The following is a 17816-nucleotide window of genomic DNA, read 5'->3' as shown; positions in this document are numbered from 1 at the left end:
TTCACGATGCCGCGACCGATCGACATGATTCATACACCATTGTATGTGGCTAGTTTCACAGGGGGTCCCATTTCGAGGAAATTTGAATATTTCCGCCAGTTTTCCCGGAAAATTGGAATACCCGATTTCATATAAACTTGAATAAGTCGAGTATTTCTTAACCAATTTTAATTTTCTTTTTTTCATATGAAAGGGAGTTTTGTTGCGGTACTTTCCTACCTTAACATTAGTATGCTCTGATGATTAGAATTTAAGTTATGGGGTGGAACTCATCATCACTACCCCTGCTTTTTACATATTTATGACAACTTACCTTCTGCCCACTCAATTCTCATGAAACTTAAAATGAACATTGAGTATCTAGGTTAACATGATATGATGGAAAATTTGACCTTCAACTCTTCAACCCTGGTAATGCAGAAGTGCCTCCTGCCTCAACCATACAAGTTAGGCATTTGGAACTTATGGATATTTAATCAAATCGATAAGTTGAGATATATGATGGAAAATTTGACCTTCTACTCTTCAACTCTGATAATGCAGAGGTGCCTCCTGCCTCAACCATACAAGTTAGCCATTTGATGCTTATGAATATTCAATAAGGTTGATAGGTAGAGATATATGATGGAAAATTTGACCTTCTACTCTTCAACTCTGATAATGCAGAAGTGCCTCCTGCCTCAATCATACAAGTTAGGCATTTGGAGCTTACGAATATATGATGAGGTCATGAGTAGAGACATGATGGAAGATATGACCTTCAATTCTTCAATCCTGATGATGCAGATGTGCCTCCCATGTTAAGTAAATAGAATATACATTTGTTGTAATGAAGTTGCTAGACACAGACATATGATGAAAAATTTGACCTTCAACTCCTTTTTCTTTTCTTAACTATTGAATTAAGGTAAATTTAGTTTTTACCACCTAGTTACGCAGAGTTTTACCACCTAGTTTGATTTATTTACTTATCTGTTCCTACCTAACCTAGCCAATAATTAGTATCTCATAAAGCCTCGCCTATAGTGTTTCGTATTGAATTGGTTAGGTTAGGTTGGAACATGTAAGACAATATAAAACTAAGCGAGAAGGGCGCGGCAGCGCCCTGCGAGCGGGTGGGTCCAATCCGTATGAATTCAGACCTTACCTTTATTCATGATCACTAAAAAGGGTGAAAAAAAAAATTTTAACAAAAAAATAAAACCGACTTCTATGTCACTACAAAGTAAAAAATAATTGAAATAAATGTTGGTTTAGTACATATTTCTTATAGTGTATTTCTTATTTTACTTTGTAGTGACATAGAAGTCGGTTTTATTTTTTTGTTAAATTTTTTTTTACCAAAATCAATGCACGTGATTGAAATGTTAATATTTTCATTTCTTGTCTTTTGTGGTTACCCAATGATATTTAAAACTATGGTAACCGCTAAACAAACCGCTGGCTTGTATGATCTACCATGATGGAAAATTAAATCTAAGTATATCAGAATATTTTCCACGCGATCATAGCAAGTTTTACTTACATTTTCAGATACTTATATTGTTATTCATTAGATAAAAAGGATTCAAAGTTAAGGTTAAGTAGGTAATTGAATAGACACAACCGTGTTTTACTTGTCACTACTTCTTAGTAGTGTCCGCGAAAGTTCACATAGCGTCTAGACGTTGCGGCACAAGCACAGGCGGCCTTGTCTCACATTCGACACAAGTCCATGATAGAAAGAGACAGAAGACGCAGCTGCATGTGAGTAAGTGACCTTGATATATGGAATGAGACGAGCCGGTGCGATGTGTGTGCGTCCGAGAGTACCAGGCGCGTAGAAATTGTAAGCGCTCTATGGTAATACACTACAGCGGGAAAGCCACCCTACTATCGTAACGTAGAGGCGTATATCGCGTGTTTTGAAATAGAAAATTAAATAGAATGTCTAAGGGACGTATTCAAGCGAATTTTCTTTGTCACGCTATTATTATGGAGTTCAATCTACAATGCTAGTGTCAGATTTTTACCTGTGGGGGCAATGGATACACACAAACAAAATACGGCCTGATTAAGCTCGGAGACATATGAATTTTATCTGCGTCTTTCTTTGATTGATCCTAGTAGTGCATTGGTTCGTTGGTTTAGAAATATGATGAGGTCGCCAGGATTTACGATAGAAGACATATAATAAGGTATTGTTTGATAATAAAAATAGATTCCACTCGGGACGCACTAACACCATATTTTATTCTGTCTGGAACTAGCATCGTTACTCGATGCAGTGTTCTGATTTATGGGTTCAGCTATGCTACTACCAACATCGGCGCTTTAATATACATGCTTTCGGCGACTTGTTGCATTCGATCAAGTAATGTAGATTGCGTTTTTGCGTTCATTTGCATCAAGCCTCTAATTTTGGGCAGAATATAGCGTTTGATCGGTGCACCAAGCTTCTGAAAAGCAGGTATAGACCACGTAAAACTGCTAGTCCGCTCTGAATATAGAAATGAATCGCGTCTCCATAGCAAATTGTATGACTACACCTGTTCGCAACCACTTCAGAGCGGACTAGCAGTTTGGCACGGACTATAAATCGTTAATTGCTGATGCTCTTAGTAGCAGGTTGGCTAGGTTATAATACAATTGTCCCTGTAGTTCCGGGACTAGAATAGGGCTACGGTAACTCCTCCCTGTCGTAAGAGGCGACTAAAAGGGGGCTTCCGGGGTTGCGGGCGGCAAGAGTGGGAGCTCTAGCCGTCCAGTAAGCGATCCCGGGAAGGACGGCGGTATGTGTGGTCGCATAGCGTCGTGTACACCAAATGGTGCGGGAGGAGCGAAAACTGCTCCCCCAGGGCAGAGCCCGATCGGGGCATCGCGCTTGGAGGGCTCCGGTTGCGTTCCGTCGGAGATCCCGGAGTTCTCCAACAAGCGTTGAGGACGGCCACCGGGGGGGTTTTAGTGCGGTAAGAATCCCACATAACCCGGCGTCGCTCCCACGTCGTAGGGTACCTTTTGAAGGTTTCCCCCTCGTTAAGAAAAAAAAAACAAAGGTTATAATACAATAGACAAAGAAGGTTCACCAACTTAGTCCTGTGTACCTATACCTTATCAGGGCCACGTGGCGATCACATGACTTCTGTCCTTTTTGGAATTATAATACAAAACTATGCTATTTCTATTTCATAAAACAATCCCAGTAGGTACTTTATAGAGGCCGAGATTTTGTTCGGATAAGAAATTGGTTCGTTTTATTTTACAAAACGACTTTAGTGAAATTTTATTAAGATAGAATGATAACCAAGCACATAATATTTTGAGATAGTTTAAAAATTTAAAGGATATTTTTAATACCTCAAGTACGCTTCGGCTACGGTGACGTAATTTTGAAGACAGCTATTACGGAATAAAATATTTGAATGATCGTTAAATTTTAGATGCTTTAAGCGTTTATTAATATAGTTATCGCAATTTCCTAAGAGTTAGTTTTCAGGCTTTTAAGTGCGTTAGAAAGTTATGGCTCTTTAAATTTTTGAAGATAAAATCCAAATCCAAAATTTACGAATATATTATTCGTAAAAATTAAGGAAAATAAGCAAACCAGTAGGTAAAATCAGAGGTAATTAAAATTTTAATCAAGATCTAGCATTAGATTAAGCAGTATTTTTACTCACCTCCTACTTTTTCTCTATAACGTGAGAGCAATATACGTATCAAAATCGCAATTTTGTATAACACTCTGTATTGAACCAAGTGTTACTGACCTGAAAACATCAAAGTACGTTATTCTCAAAGAAGCCTCAATAACATTCTGTACCCGTGCCATTCTTTGCTGCCCTAGTACAAAATTCTTGAAACCGCCGAGGAAATAACTTTGCCACTTTTTCCTAAGCTGAATACCAACTAACCGCAACAAATTAAATGTGGTATTTGAAGGTTGTGGTGTATTTTATGTTACCCTGAACGAAATGGCAAGTTGTTGATTTAACCACGGACAAATTTACATAATACTTTACACTTTGCTTAAAACATTATAGCAGACTTTATAAAGGTATCTGTTCTATTTATATTTCGGAGACTTTTAATGTGTATTATGATAATCTAATGTTTCTTTTCAACGCGCTAATTTATTAAATTCACTTCGGCTTGGTCGCGCCTTATGACATTAACAAAACATTATCAAAAGCATAACCAGCTGTCAAATATACGATTAAACAATTCTAATTTAGCATCATTTTACTTAGGGTTAACATGAAGTCATAAATAACACTTAACGTTAAGTCCATTTCGATCGGTTAAAGACTTTACTTTATCAATTTCCGTGTCTGTCATGGTCGATTAAAAATCGTAGTGACAAATGACGTCAATGACAAATATCTTGGTGCAACATAGAATTGTTAAATCCATCACTATTGTCAAGGTTATTGCTATAGTACTTTAACGCAACCTTCGAACGGGCCTATGGTACAATCCACCAAAAACAACAACATATTAGAGCGCTATGTATTTTGGCACAATTATATATAAATCTAGTTATTTGTTTATAGAGTGAACGCTTACCAACATACGTTATACAATTACAAGATAATGTTAAATATCAAAAGGTCACCTTAAATACTTAATATTATGAGATTACGATGCTACGCACGATCCTCAGTTCGAATTCATTGGACGCGTGTGGGTGTTGAACCCGGATTGAAACAATGAAGTTTCGGCTATAAATGTTCAAGTAACAGTGCTTGTAAATACCAAAGTTGTAAAATGGGTATATTTACTCTCCATATGGTTGTCACAAAACATGTATAAACTGACGATTGGCAAGGAAACGATATGTAGGAAAATGTTTTGTAAAAGCCGACGGAAGCCTAAAAACTGAGCAAATCAAAATAATAGATTGATAAGTAATAAAGAGCGCTAAAGGATGTCTAGTAAGAAATTTAGATGATTAGCCTTTTTTACTACTTTCAATATAATTCCGTAATATCTCATTTCCGGATATCAGTCTATTATAAAATGGTCAAAATATTTTCAAGGGCATATCTAGAGTAAGGAACATAATATCTTCACACTGTAATTTTAATGTCGTATATCGGGCCATGTCGTATTTCGACTATAGTAGGACTATCTCTGTACTTCTGCCATATTGTGTGGAAGAGTAGGGATACACGAGGTATCCCAACTTAATCCTCAGACGTAGATATACACGTGTAGCCAACGTCTAATAGACCTGTAATCTTATTTAGAATTGATTACAGGTTCCCATTATCGGCAATCTCTACTTATCACCAGTTGGGCGTCTGTTTCTTCAATTTCATTAAAAAAAGTGGCCGCTGCCTAGTGGTTAAACGCGATCTTTTAATCGAGTGGATCGAGGTTTGAATTCCAGGGGAATACCATTGATTTAACGTTATTTTTTTATGTACGCGTAAGAAGAATCAAGAATGAATTATCACTTGTTTTGAAGTCTAAAGAAATCATCGCGAGCAAACAGCATATCTGCGAGATCTCAAACAAAAATTCTCAAGAATTTGTGAAGTCTTCCAATTCGCCCTAGGTTAGCGCGGTAAATCATTCTCAGCTGCTTAATCCTGACTCTGAGAGGCAACCCGTACTCAACAGTAGAGCAGTAATGGATTGATGATAAAGAGGGGGTTTAAGAATCCAACTTGTATTGTTTTAAAATTATTTAAGTTTAACTTAAAACCGAAAATTGTGCAACTTAAAATTTTGAGCACCACGCACATATCAATACAATTACTAATGTGCCGTCGCATCATTTTTACCGATTTAAGTACCTATTTATAACCCAGTTCACCTTCAAATGCAGATCAGATCCTTTCAAAAGGTCGTAACTACAATTTGGTTCCTTCTATAATAATAACAAAACGAGTTTAAGTGAAACACCTGGTGGACTAAAGTACATCGCTTGTGTCAGGGCTGAAGTACTAATAGAAGGTACTAAATTGCGCTCTTGAAAATAATATAAGTTTCTTGCAATATTTTTGGTATGACCAAAATATTGTACTTAAAGCCAAAGCCATTTAAATTGCCAGCTTAAAATGTAGTATTAATTTATTTATTTGGTTACGATAATCAAAATATAATTTCCGGCAAGATTTTTAAAAAGGGAAAGGACATGAACTACTTATTCTCGAAATATATGTATAATTATGAGTTTTACTTCATGGACAAAGGGTATATTTTGTGAAATCTCGACCTTTCAATTGGGGGGTTCGAGACCCTGAAAGTTAAAAAAAAATTCTCAAAGGCATCATCAATCTCACTTGACCAGCGAAAGATGACTATATTTCTCTCTGAAATGAGATCCGTGTCTACCAATGGGTCAGCATGGAATTGGTCGACAACGACGACACGCAAATTTTGACACAAACTTAGCTCATCTCATACAAGAAAAACCCAGAGATTCCTCCATAATGCACCAAACTACTGAACTCCTTAACATTTCTGAAATAGTAACAAGTAAGCATGTAATCAATATCTAATCATCATCCCACACAAGAAAATAGCGAATCGTGAATTGATCCAACGACTATACGTTCATTAAAGGATAGTGGGTAGCCCTAATAATGGCTATCCACAATAAGAAGGCATCCCGTCGGCCTTGGTCCGCTTTAGTTAAGCAAAAAGGATGTTTAGATAATCTTTAAGGTATTGCAAAATAGTTTGAAAAGAGAATATCCATCGGGATAAGACGGGACAGCATATCTACTTTAATGTTGTGACTTTGCCTAGATTCAACAAATTTCATTGCTGATTTATTTATGGAAATACACAACGGCTTCAAGAGGTATTTTATTTCTACCTAATAACAGTGATAAGGGAGACATTCTTTTCCCAGGCATTGCTGCTTAGTCCTCAGAAGTAGCGGCGCATCTGTGGCCGACTTCACATAGGAATATCTAATCCTATCTTGTTGATTACAGATGTCACAGCCACTTACCATCAGGTGGACGGCATGTTCGTCTGCTTTTCGTATATATCATAAAAAATGGCGAGTAGCAAAAATAATTATTTATATAAATATAACCTTTAGATCTCGAATTATAGACGAATAGGCAGATTCAGAGATGTTATATGATATTAAAGGATAAGGATGCTGTAAATAATATTTCCTAGAACGGAAAATTAAACAGGCTTCTGTACAATAACTAATTACTAACTTTGCCTTTTCATTTTATATTTTCCTGTTTTCATTATCGAGTTTTCCGCGTTTTGTTTATATTGCCTGTCATTTATGATGCTGGAATTAATTTATTTTTTATACTTACTTTTATAATATTACTTTTTTACTCCACTGCGGAGGGAAATGTTTTTCCAACGTATGTAAGTATATGTCTTAGCAAGTCCTATTCCGGCTATAACATATATAGACGTTGTTGGGTTCATCTAAATTGCGGGAGTAGACTAGACATACATAACATAGACTATATTTTAAGCAGTCGGTTTGTAATAATTTATTTCAAAAATATAATTAAGTACATTCATGAAGATTAAGAAACTTGTTGTTGTAAACAAATAAAAAAAGAACTCGCAGTAGTAGTACGAATATTATCAATAAACAAACAACAAATTGATTTCACTTTGTTTACTCGTTTTCCTACTTAAGTTTTGTTACACGGAATATCCTTAATTGGCTCGTAAAAATCAAATTTGTTTTCATTACACCCAATTAGTGTGAAAACCCGTTACAAAAAGCCTTCAGTGTCCTTTACATAGTAACAATTTGCGGCAACATTCAGCCTTCAACCCACGGATTAGACGATTTCGTATTCAGATCAACTTCCATTCACTTATGCTTCCCTAATACTACGAATCTCCCCACACATGAGTTGGCTACATTTACGCTTTCATGTGACCTTAGTACGTATACCATCGTGACAATATCGCGTCACACCACGCTATGTATCCATCCCATTCGCGCAAACTTCCAAACATAGGTGCAACAGAGAACGGGAAACTTCACACGCAAACGTTCTAATATCGAAATACGTCGATTCTAGCTCTTCGATGTGTACGCTTCTTCTGTCTCATTCTAACATATAAACGAGCGCACGTGAGAATGGGCGAGGTATTGGGATCATAGAAAAACGGTCTATCAGCGTGTGCATACGTGTTTACAGCGACTGGACTCTGGATACGAGTGCCACATACGGGAACGCTAGCCTAGACCTGCTCGTGATTTCTTATATCCTAGTACTTTCTAAGAACGTCTAATGCTCCGCGGAATTCTAACACACTTGGAGGCTGATCGTAAACCGCTTCTAAGTACGGGAGAGATTAGAAAAATGTGGAATGATTTCCTGTTTTATAGACGTGTTTCCTTAATTCGTTTAAATATTACTGAGTTTATTATTTCTGTTAATCATCAACTTGTACATTAAACCAAATGTTTAGAACCATGCTTAGAATATTGAAACGGAATAATACCTTTTATTTATAAGATAAGATGTAGGATAAATATACACATTAGGTATGTTTATTCTCGTTTACACATAAAATTTTAGACACGTGTAACAACTTAGGTATATACAAGAAATAAGCCCAGTTCTTGAAAATGTAATTATTAAAAAATCTAATTCTAATAACATAGACTCACGGATTCCAATCACTTTAATTATGTATTTTATGCATGGACCCACATGAAGTATTTATTTACAATATGAACGTTCCCAGTATTGTATAGGAGATTTATTATAAAATTAAAAGTTAGATTTTTAGGCTGACTGCCTATTGGCTACCATTTTGTCACATAAGGTACAAAGTAGTCGGGTAAACAACTGCCGCATGGGCGACCAATTTATTGTTTGAGCGGCACACTTTTGATTTTAGGTATTTGAAAAATCTTTCATAAGTCACATTAACCACTACTTAATGGCTCAATCCACATCTATAGCGATAGTAATCGATTAGCGGTAAGCCTAAAGCTCCGCAAATTTAACGAACCGCCCTAAAACACCTGTGTTACAAAGCTAAGCGCTTTACAGCTATGGTACATAAATTAATATTTAAAGTAGAACAAGTTTAGTACAAAATATGACTAACGATAGACTTTAGAATAATTGAGGTCGATAGTATCGACGTATTATCGATAACTTACCGTTATGGCAGTATTGTATCTTTGTTATAGTTATAAAGGATAAAACTACTTCACAACAGTCTACTAGCGACATATATGATGTTACACCCTGTGAAACTTGTAGTATATAACACCCTGCTTTTCACATAAATTAAGAGAGAATGCAAAAAAAATGGTGGTGATTTTTATGGTGGTACAGACCATAACCACTCTAAAAGCTACCACAAATTTTATGGCAATGTATCCTTCCATAAAAGAAAAAAAATGATCTCAAATGTAGCGCCACCCATCATGTTCCAAAGTAATGTTTTAAACTAATATGATACCTACACTTAATAACTATTATGTCGATATCTTCTGAAAAGCAGTTATTACAACGTATTGGAACACGAAGCGTACGTTGGTAGACTTGATTTTCTGTTTCTAGTAGTTGCTACTAGAAACAGAAAATCAAGTAATCCTTTATTTGTACGTAAAATATAGTAAAAATTCAGGCTTCCAGCTTCATATACAACTAAGTTACAGGGGGTCAAAAATGGGCCGAATTGCTTCGAGAAAAGAATGGTACGGCCGTGCCGCTTTTTTTGGCTCGACTTGGCGGAGGCACTGCCATGCCTCCAGATAGAGCCTGTACTAATTTCGCGCAACAAAACACCTTTAATCTTAAAGATTATTGTAAAATTATATTTTACACGAATCCCACAACAAAACAACGTAATCGGAAAATAAATCCCGTAGATAAACAAGGGCTGATATACTCGTATATCTACACAATCAATAGCATATCCCTTAGCCCTTACATTTTGTCACGTCCTTCGCGCCCATTAACTAGAACCCTTTACGGATAAAAAATAACCTTGCCTTCCAGAGTAACAGATACGGTGATTTATTGACTTGATCCTATTACATTTCAGAGACATCTATTTCAGTCAATTAGTGTGGAAGGCTTTTTACTCAATATAATATTCGTCGTTACGTGATACTGAACGGCTGCTATGCACGGGTCTCCCTTAAAGTGATGGGGTTTCTGCCATAATTCACTACTCGCTAAGTGCTGATTGGTAGACTTCACAAATCTTTGTTCACGTTGACTGCTTTCACTGTTATATCAAGTAATCAAGTATTGCTAACGGGTACATAATTTTGTACAAGACGCGCGGACCTGTGATTCAACTTCGAGTTCCCTCGGGTTCCCTGCGGCCAAATTTTAATCACTAGGATGTTACTGTTAATAAATGGTAGTTGGTATGGCTTGTTTTCGAATGAAACGACAGTTTTGATTGATCGAATAGAAAACCATTAACGTAGACCACCAATCCAATATTCGTTACGATAAACCACGACTCATTTCGTTCGATCATACGTCATTCTATTCTACTATAGATGTTCTACTATTTTACTATAGATGTTCAATTTAAAACGTTAAGCTTCAGAAAACTTGTCTAAAGAATGTAACTTTCTTCAAGTTTTGCTTCATCTTTAAAGCAAGTCAATTGTAATACGCATGTAACTTAAAAAAAATGTAGATGTACTCGTATGTCTGGGTTCGAACCTTGGACGCCCAGTCTCTACCTACCTTAAGGCTGCAAATGCTCTATCTACATTAACGTTTTTGTACATACAAAGAGACACATAGACACGTGTATTGATACATCGATGCACCTAGAAGTACCAGGCTGTCATGAGTACTAGATACTAGACGTCTTACCGAGCGTGACATATCCGGTGACGAGCCAAACAATTGTGACGAACATGTTGATTCACTGCGCGGCCGCGTCTCTCGGTCGCGGTCGTCGCTTCATTTGTGATCGCTTCCACTTGCGCATCACTTCACTTGCACATTTATGCCACTTAGTAACACTTCACTTCGTCACGTTTTATGTGGTAATAATGTAAAATTACTGAACTGCACTGAACACTACATCCACAGATCTGAAACAAAAATAATAATTTAAGTAACACGTTTTCTATGAACATACATAAATAAACATGAATACAAGAAAAGTATTTTAATTAACATTAACACGAGAATGTTAATGTTAATGTTAATGTAATTGATACTTAATCTCTTTTGGTAATTTTCTATTTGATAGATTATCGATTATTAGAATGAATTGAATGGATTTAGTAAGTTATTCGTATCAACGGTACAATAATTGGATACCAAATAAACAAAGTCGGTGATTGATTAGCCTGATATTTATTAAGCTCATTTGGCATAAATACAATTTATTGTTATATGTTGTTACATAAGTAGGTATAATGCATTATATTTGTTATATAAAGTTAAGTCAGCCTTTGTCATGATAATTTCATCATCTTTAATTAGATTTAGATCGAGAAGCAAATAACAAGCATATACCAACTTAGTAAAAAGATTTTAAATTTTGATGACAAACAAAGAAACCCTGTGATGTAAACAAACGTTCGTAAACAATAACATTACGAGAAATCTTAACAAACAAGAGTAGATAACAAGTACAAAACAAACAACACGAACCGAACAGTAACAGGAAAGTTATGTTAAATATTTTGAATAAATACTTAGCAATATAAATAAGTTACTTTATATAGTTTTATTACAATTTAAGGATCCATTCGTTGATCGTCTTCGAAAGTTACACAGCTATCCAAAATTAAAAAGAATATTAAGTAACTCAAAGAAAAATATCAATAATTAGGGAAAAACATTACTTTATTTCTTATTTAACACAGAATGTATAATTAAGGGCCTTTGAGATACATCATTTATAATTTTCTTGGATTAACTTTAGCTATTTTCAATTTATAATAAACAAAACCACGTCAGGTACGTTATCTGCGTTATTTTTTCTACTATTCAAACATAATGTTTTTGCAGAATTACAATGTAACCATTTGTATTCTGTGAGAATTAACAAATGCGTAATGCATGCGTTGCGTTGCGTGTCCCATATTCGCAATAGTCGCTTGGACATCCGCTCATAACTTTATTTCACAATTTGTCAATTACGCAATAGGTGCGTTTATAGACAAGCTGAATAATTAATCAATGTTTCGATTGTTTATTTACGCTATATTAAGTTCAAAATATGCAAATATTGATAGACAGCGTAATTATCACATGATATTTTATAATGTAATGTCCTTAAAGCGTATAATTTATTAATAATACCCATAATATCCTAAAAGAGTATAGTCTAATTGTAAATCTCTACGAGTTATAAAGGCCAAAAAATCCGACAGCTTATAACAATTAAATGAGAATGATGTAGTTTATGTCATTTCTACAATACAGACAAATAAAACGACATCTCTGATAACATTGCTAATCCGCTTAAACTGTAGAATGTGCCAAAGAATGAAACATACACACAAACATACACTCTAAAAACATTACCGCAATCTGGTAAAAATCATTACGAAGTATAAGTTCCGAAAACAAGCACGAATTGAACCAAAAAAGAATATGGAGTTAATAGAATCAGGCATTACGGTCCTGAAATCCATTCTATCCAGGTAGATTTACCCTAACTTTATCTGACTATCCTGACTAGAACTAGGGTAATCTTATTAACAGGATTTTATAGGAAACCCTTCCGCAGACCATCCTAATTGGTTTTATTTGGATTAGTTTGACGTTATTTAAAATTCCAAATGAAAAACCGATACCACAATACTTGTTTTAAACATTTACATAATTTTATTAATTGAGCAATAATATGTAAGGATTTCATTTTAGATTAATATTAAATCTATAAAGTATATTTTAAACATGCCCTTGTTTATTACAGTTCAAGGTACGAATTTTCAGTTTTATGTATGTTAGTATGTCATATCATTTTCTTTTAAACGCGGGCGAAGCCGCGGGCAATAGCTAGTAATTAATAATATTTGGAAGAGAATCGCTACTAACGATTCTTCGAATTTGAACGTTTATTTTGTAAACATTTTCAGAGTAGGTAAGTGTAACATAGTTCGATCCATTGTTACGATTTGTATTTGCTTATGAGAGTCAAAATCAGTTCATACTTTTCTACGATCAATATGATTTGTTCAATGGCTTGATTGAAAATTTGAAACATAATTGTCACAGATAGATTCGTAATTAGTATTTCTTTGTAAAGATATGTCGTTATAGCACTGTTCCAGCGATCTTTATGACGGCATTCAAAGTGAAATGACTGTCAAGCGAGAAAGTCTGCGGCTACCCGCAATACCACTGTCTCCCAATGATATCCTATACAGTACATTCTTGAACTTAATGTGTTTATACTAAACATTAATACAACATTCTGATAGCTTATAGTTATAAGTAAATACCGCTATTAGAATTTCTAACTCCTAGCTATAAGGTTCAGTCTGTAGTGAAAAATCTTGTGAGCCTTGGGAAAGAAATTTCCAATCAAAATACGGTGCAGGGCTGGAAAAGGGAAACCCATTTAGGCATAGAGATGAGAAATGTACAGCTAAATTGCACGGCACGGCTGAAAAATTGGAATGCATCCTATTGCTAAAAAAGTAAAAATTGAACGGTCCAAAGTTTTTAATCTAAAATAAACGTACTCCTGTAGCACTACCATGAGTTGGCATAGAAACGCCACTATAGAAATTGTAAATAGAAAACTATTGTCATTTTGCTAGTGAATAACATAACTACTATCGTTACGGTATTTCTTGACAACGTCTGTCAAATTAATGACTCATGGGACCGAATTTGTATGGCAATAGATCATAATGACATTAGCTAGCGATTTGATTTCGATAGGTTTTTTACGTATCGAGTTACGCCACTACGGATTTTAGTTCTACGAGTAACCACCAGAGGCGCTGTACAATTTTTCATACATTTATTTTACGCAGTCGCTAGCGAGTAATACTTTTGTAAACTCATGGTAGTGCTACTGGTAAATCAATCTACCAACTCTTTTATGTAAATAAAAATAGTTGAAGGTTTAAATAATAGTGCCAAATATAACAGTACCACGTTTCGGGTCCAAAGGTATCATCTTAAATATAAAATTCTCGTGTCACAGTGTTAGTTACCGAACTCCTCCGAAACGGCTTTTCCGATTTTCACTAAATTTTATATGCATATTCAGTAGGTCTGAGAATCGGCTACTATCTATTTTTCTTACCCCTATGTGATAAGGGTTGTTCACCCTTAACATGTTATTATTTATATGGCAATACAACATTTGCCGGGCCATCTAGTAGTATATCTAATAAAGTTAAGATATATAGTGTCCGATGTGTGACGGACAGACAGCGGGGGCTTAGTAATAAGTTCCCTAGGGCCTGGGGGTACGGAACCCCAAAAAGAAAAGCGTAGCTATACAAACACCCAGTCTTGCACTACTAATCGCTCTCAAAAAATTACAGTGCAACGAAATGAACAGTTTGATGGTGATCCACTTGACTATCGGCGGTGGAGCGTGCTACGCTTTCTCGACGGACGGACCGACTAGTAATGGTTTTAAGTAGATAAGCACGCCTCGTGAATTCAGATGCTATTGGCTGCCTGGTTGGGTATTTTGGGGCTAGGTCCTGCTTGCTGCTGTTTACCTAGATTTCGTAATGTATGACTTTGTTTGTTGATAGTTTATTATGAGAAATAAAACATTTGACAGATATAGTAAGTTATATTATCGTTTAGCAGTTTTTTTAATATAATAGGTGAAAACTGAAAACAAAAGAAACTTTTAATTCTTCCTTGGGACACATGTGTATTCATTTTTTTTTTAATTCACATTTAACTACATAAACAAATAGGCATTTTTTCTAAGTCTAACTTTTAAAAATAAAAATAAAATCAAATACCTATTACGTATTAAATATAATAGTATTTACCTTTACCTATTATACATACATTATTATATTAATATAATTCATGGACCACCTACAGCAATTTTAAGTTTGAGGATCAATGGATTCTACAGAATTTTATTGTTATTTTATTGGTTTTAGAATGTTATTATTTACTTTTATCTCCATAAACAATAAAATTAATTTAATATACATACGCTTTCTTATTTTATGACGCATAATAATGCAATTATTAATTGCTTCCTACAGATTTTACAATCTATAATTGAAAAACACGAGCGTCGTTTTCTTTATAATTGACACTCATTCTTGCGTATAATTCATACGACGTCACAATTATTGAGTCATAATTGTAATTGTAAGTCAATTGTAAGTCATTACACATCTTGTAAATAATGGGTTTAAATTGATGCAAATAGAGTTGTGATTCATAATGACGACATTTATATATACCTGTCGCTCAACCTCCGTAAAATGTAAACGAAAAAAATATACAGAAGTCGTTATATTTCATTATATTATTTATTGGAACAAATTGTACATATTTCGCAACACAAGTGATTTAACACCTGACATTCAGATTTTCACGACGTGCTTGACTAATTACTTTAATGTAATTTTGCTCATAACTGTTTAAGAATAATTTTGTATAGACTCTGGTTTTTCATAGAATTAGCAAACGGGCATGCGTTATAGTAAATGGGCGCTGCCGCCCATGGATATCTTTAATCAATACCAAATATGATAAGAGTCCGTCCTGATGTTAGCTTCAGTAGCATTGCTACTAAATTTGAAGTTTTGCAAGATTCTTGTGAAACTTATCGAGAATAAGAATTTGATAGAGATATCGTATTCATTCATGACCCTACCTATAATCAACCTATCGATCTTGAACACAACCGTCTCAAATATGTGTAAATAAGCTCAAGTGAAACTAAAAACTTGTAATACAAATCGTATAAATAAAAAAAAAACATAGGGGTTTTTCTTTATTGAGACGAGTATATTAGTTTTAGGACCCAGTTTTGGTATTGAATGACATACAAGGATACTTGTTGCAAGTGATAAATTAAACATACATAAATGTTAACTACGTTTGTCATGATTTATTTATGATAAATGTATTGCATGCGGTGTTTAACCCACTTTACATTTATAATCAACTGCGTAGGGACTGTACTTAGTGCAGGTATATCGATAAATTAATGTAAGTGACCTGATTTTATACAAGTTTTAAGCTTATCGTCATTATAATTATAGTTTGGCTGCTTGACGAAAAGCAGTCAGGTTTCCTCCAAAGTCAATGACGCTTTAATGACGTCTTTGCTGATACAAATATTATGGACACTTAATACATTCGTCCAATTTTTCCCACTACGAAGACTACTTTTTTAACGTATGTTTAAAGAATTAGTCTTTGTCTTATTTTATAGCCAAAATGTCTTAACGGACTTTAACATTATATGATGTGTCATTCGTCAATGATTCGTCAAAATTATAAGAGAACCAATGGCAAGATTTTTGAACAATTTTTTTTTTGGAGTTTACTCCTTAAGAAACGATTTGAGTTATAAGGCCCGGTACGGAAATTTTATGAGGAGTAAAATCAAGTGTAACACGAAAAGTTGAGGCGTAACGGTAACCAAAATATGAATCAAGAGTGCTTTTATTAATTTAAAATACAGTAAGTTCAAATCCCATATGAAAGTAATTATTACAATAAAAATAATTAGCAATATATAAAACATTAAAACGTCATTAACTAATTTGTTTACATTTTTGCATAAATTAAGTTATAGGTTTGATCATTTATAAACACTGTGAAAAATATTAACATTGGCGCCATAATATGATTAACAATCTTTTATGAACGTTTTTAAAGAAGAGTAACATATAAAATCAGTAAGCAATTGAATAAGATATAATATTAGCAAAATAAGTTTTTAACATAAAAAGGCTTTTGTAAGTTACTGATATATTAATTTAACTTATAAAAATGGATGCATTATTGATCAGCACCATCTATCAACGATAAACGGGCAAAATCAAAACAGTATTATTTAATATTTATTACAGAATTATTGCTAATGAATTATGTTCAAAATAAGTTATATAAAATTAGCAATACGTTTTAAATGAATTCTAGAATTATAAAACATTCAGAAACAATCCAAATTACATATAATAACATGTTTATTGAGTCTCATATAAATTTCATCCGTAAATTGCAACAAGGATATTTTATAGATGGCAAAGAAATTATAATTATTAAGTTTTAAGTTATAAAACGTTTAACATTGTTTTAAATATAAATAATTATATTATATTAAAATTTACTTTAATATAAACAATGCTCATAGGAATTTTAATTTTTTGTATATAATTTACAAGTTATTAAACAATTACAAAATATACTTAAACTAAATTTAAAACAAATAGAAATAAAAATATTTACAGTAATCAAAAAAAATAACTAAAACTATAATAAATAAAATAAATGAGCCAGATCGCTGCTCCGCGGTAGTGTACCCAAGACACTAGCAGCATTACCTCGTTGTATGGCCAAACTTATTTGTTGACCGAGGTAAGCTCCAGCTCTTGGGTCACCAGAGGTCTCAATCAAGCGCGAAGACAATTCTTTATAAAATTGCTTCGCTTCTGGTCCCCACGGTCCCATCGTCTCAACTGCGAAGGGCACAAATATATAATTCTGTGAAATAGCAGCATATTTGCGCCGCTTCACAGCCTCCGCAGATTCGGCCGCCGCACCAGCACGCATCGAGGTTGCCCGAATATGAGACGGTGCCATGGTGTCAACACATGTACCATCCCATACCAAGGACCTCCCCTGTTTCCAGGGAACGAGTGTCAAACCATCTGGCCGCTTGCCATCATCACGCACTATACCGTTCGGCTCCAAGGTAGCCGGTAC

General features: G+C 34.5%; 1 protein-coding gene across 4 annotated transcripts in view; it reads right to left on the bottom strand.

Moving 5' to 3' along the window:
• Cad96Ca (tyrosine kinase receptor Cad96Ca) overlaps positions 1 to 17816 on the bottom strand; it is a 96258-nt gene that overhangs the window by 42273 nt on the left and 36169 nt on the right. For all 4 annotated transcript variants that reach the window (XM_073083652.1, XM_073083656.1, XM_073083654.1 and 1 more), the window contains exon 2: positions 10788 to 11011. In XM_073083652.1, the coding sequence (XP_072939753.1) occupies positions 10788 to 10833 (46 nt within the window). In that variant the 5' untranslated portion in view covers positions 10834 to 11011. The remainder of the gene's footprint in view (positions 1 to 10787; positions 11012 to 17816) is intronic.

The sequence above is a fragment of the Epargyreus clarus genome, unplaced genomic scaffold (assembly GCF_041222505.1).
Source record: "Epargyreus clarus isolate Ecla_fem2 unplaced genomic scaffold, WU_Ecla_fem_2.2 ptg000019l, whole genome shotgun sequence".
NCBI classification, from domain to species: Eukaryota; Metazoa; Arthropoda; class Insecta; order Lepidoptera; family Hesperiidae; genus Epargyreus; species Epargyreus clarus.
The sequence above is the reverse complement of the archived record's forward strand: the minus strand, read 5'-3'. Positions and strand labels throughout refer to the sequence as shown.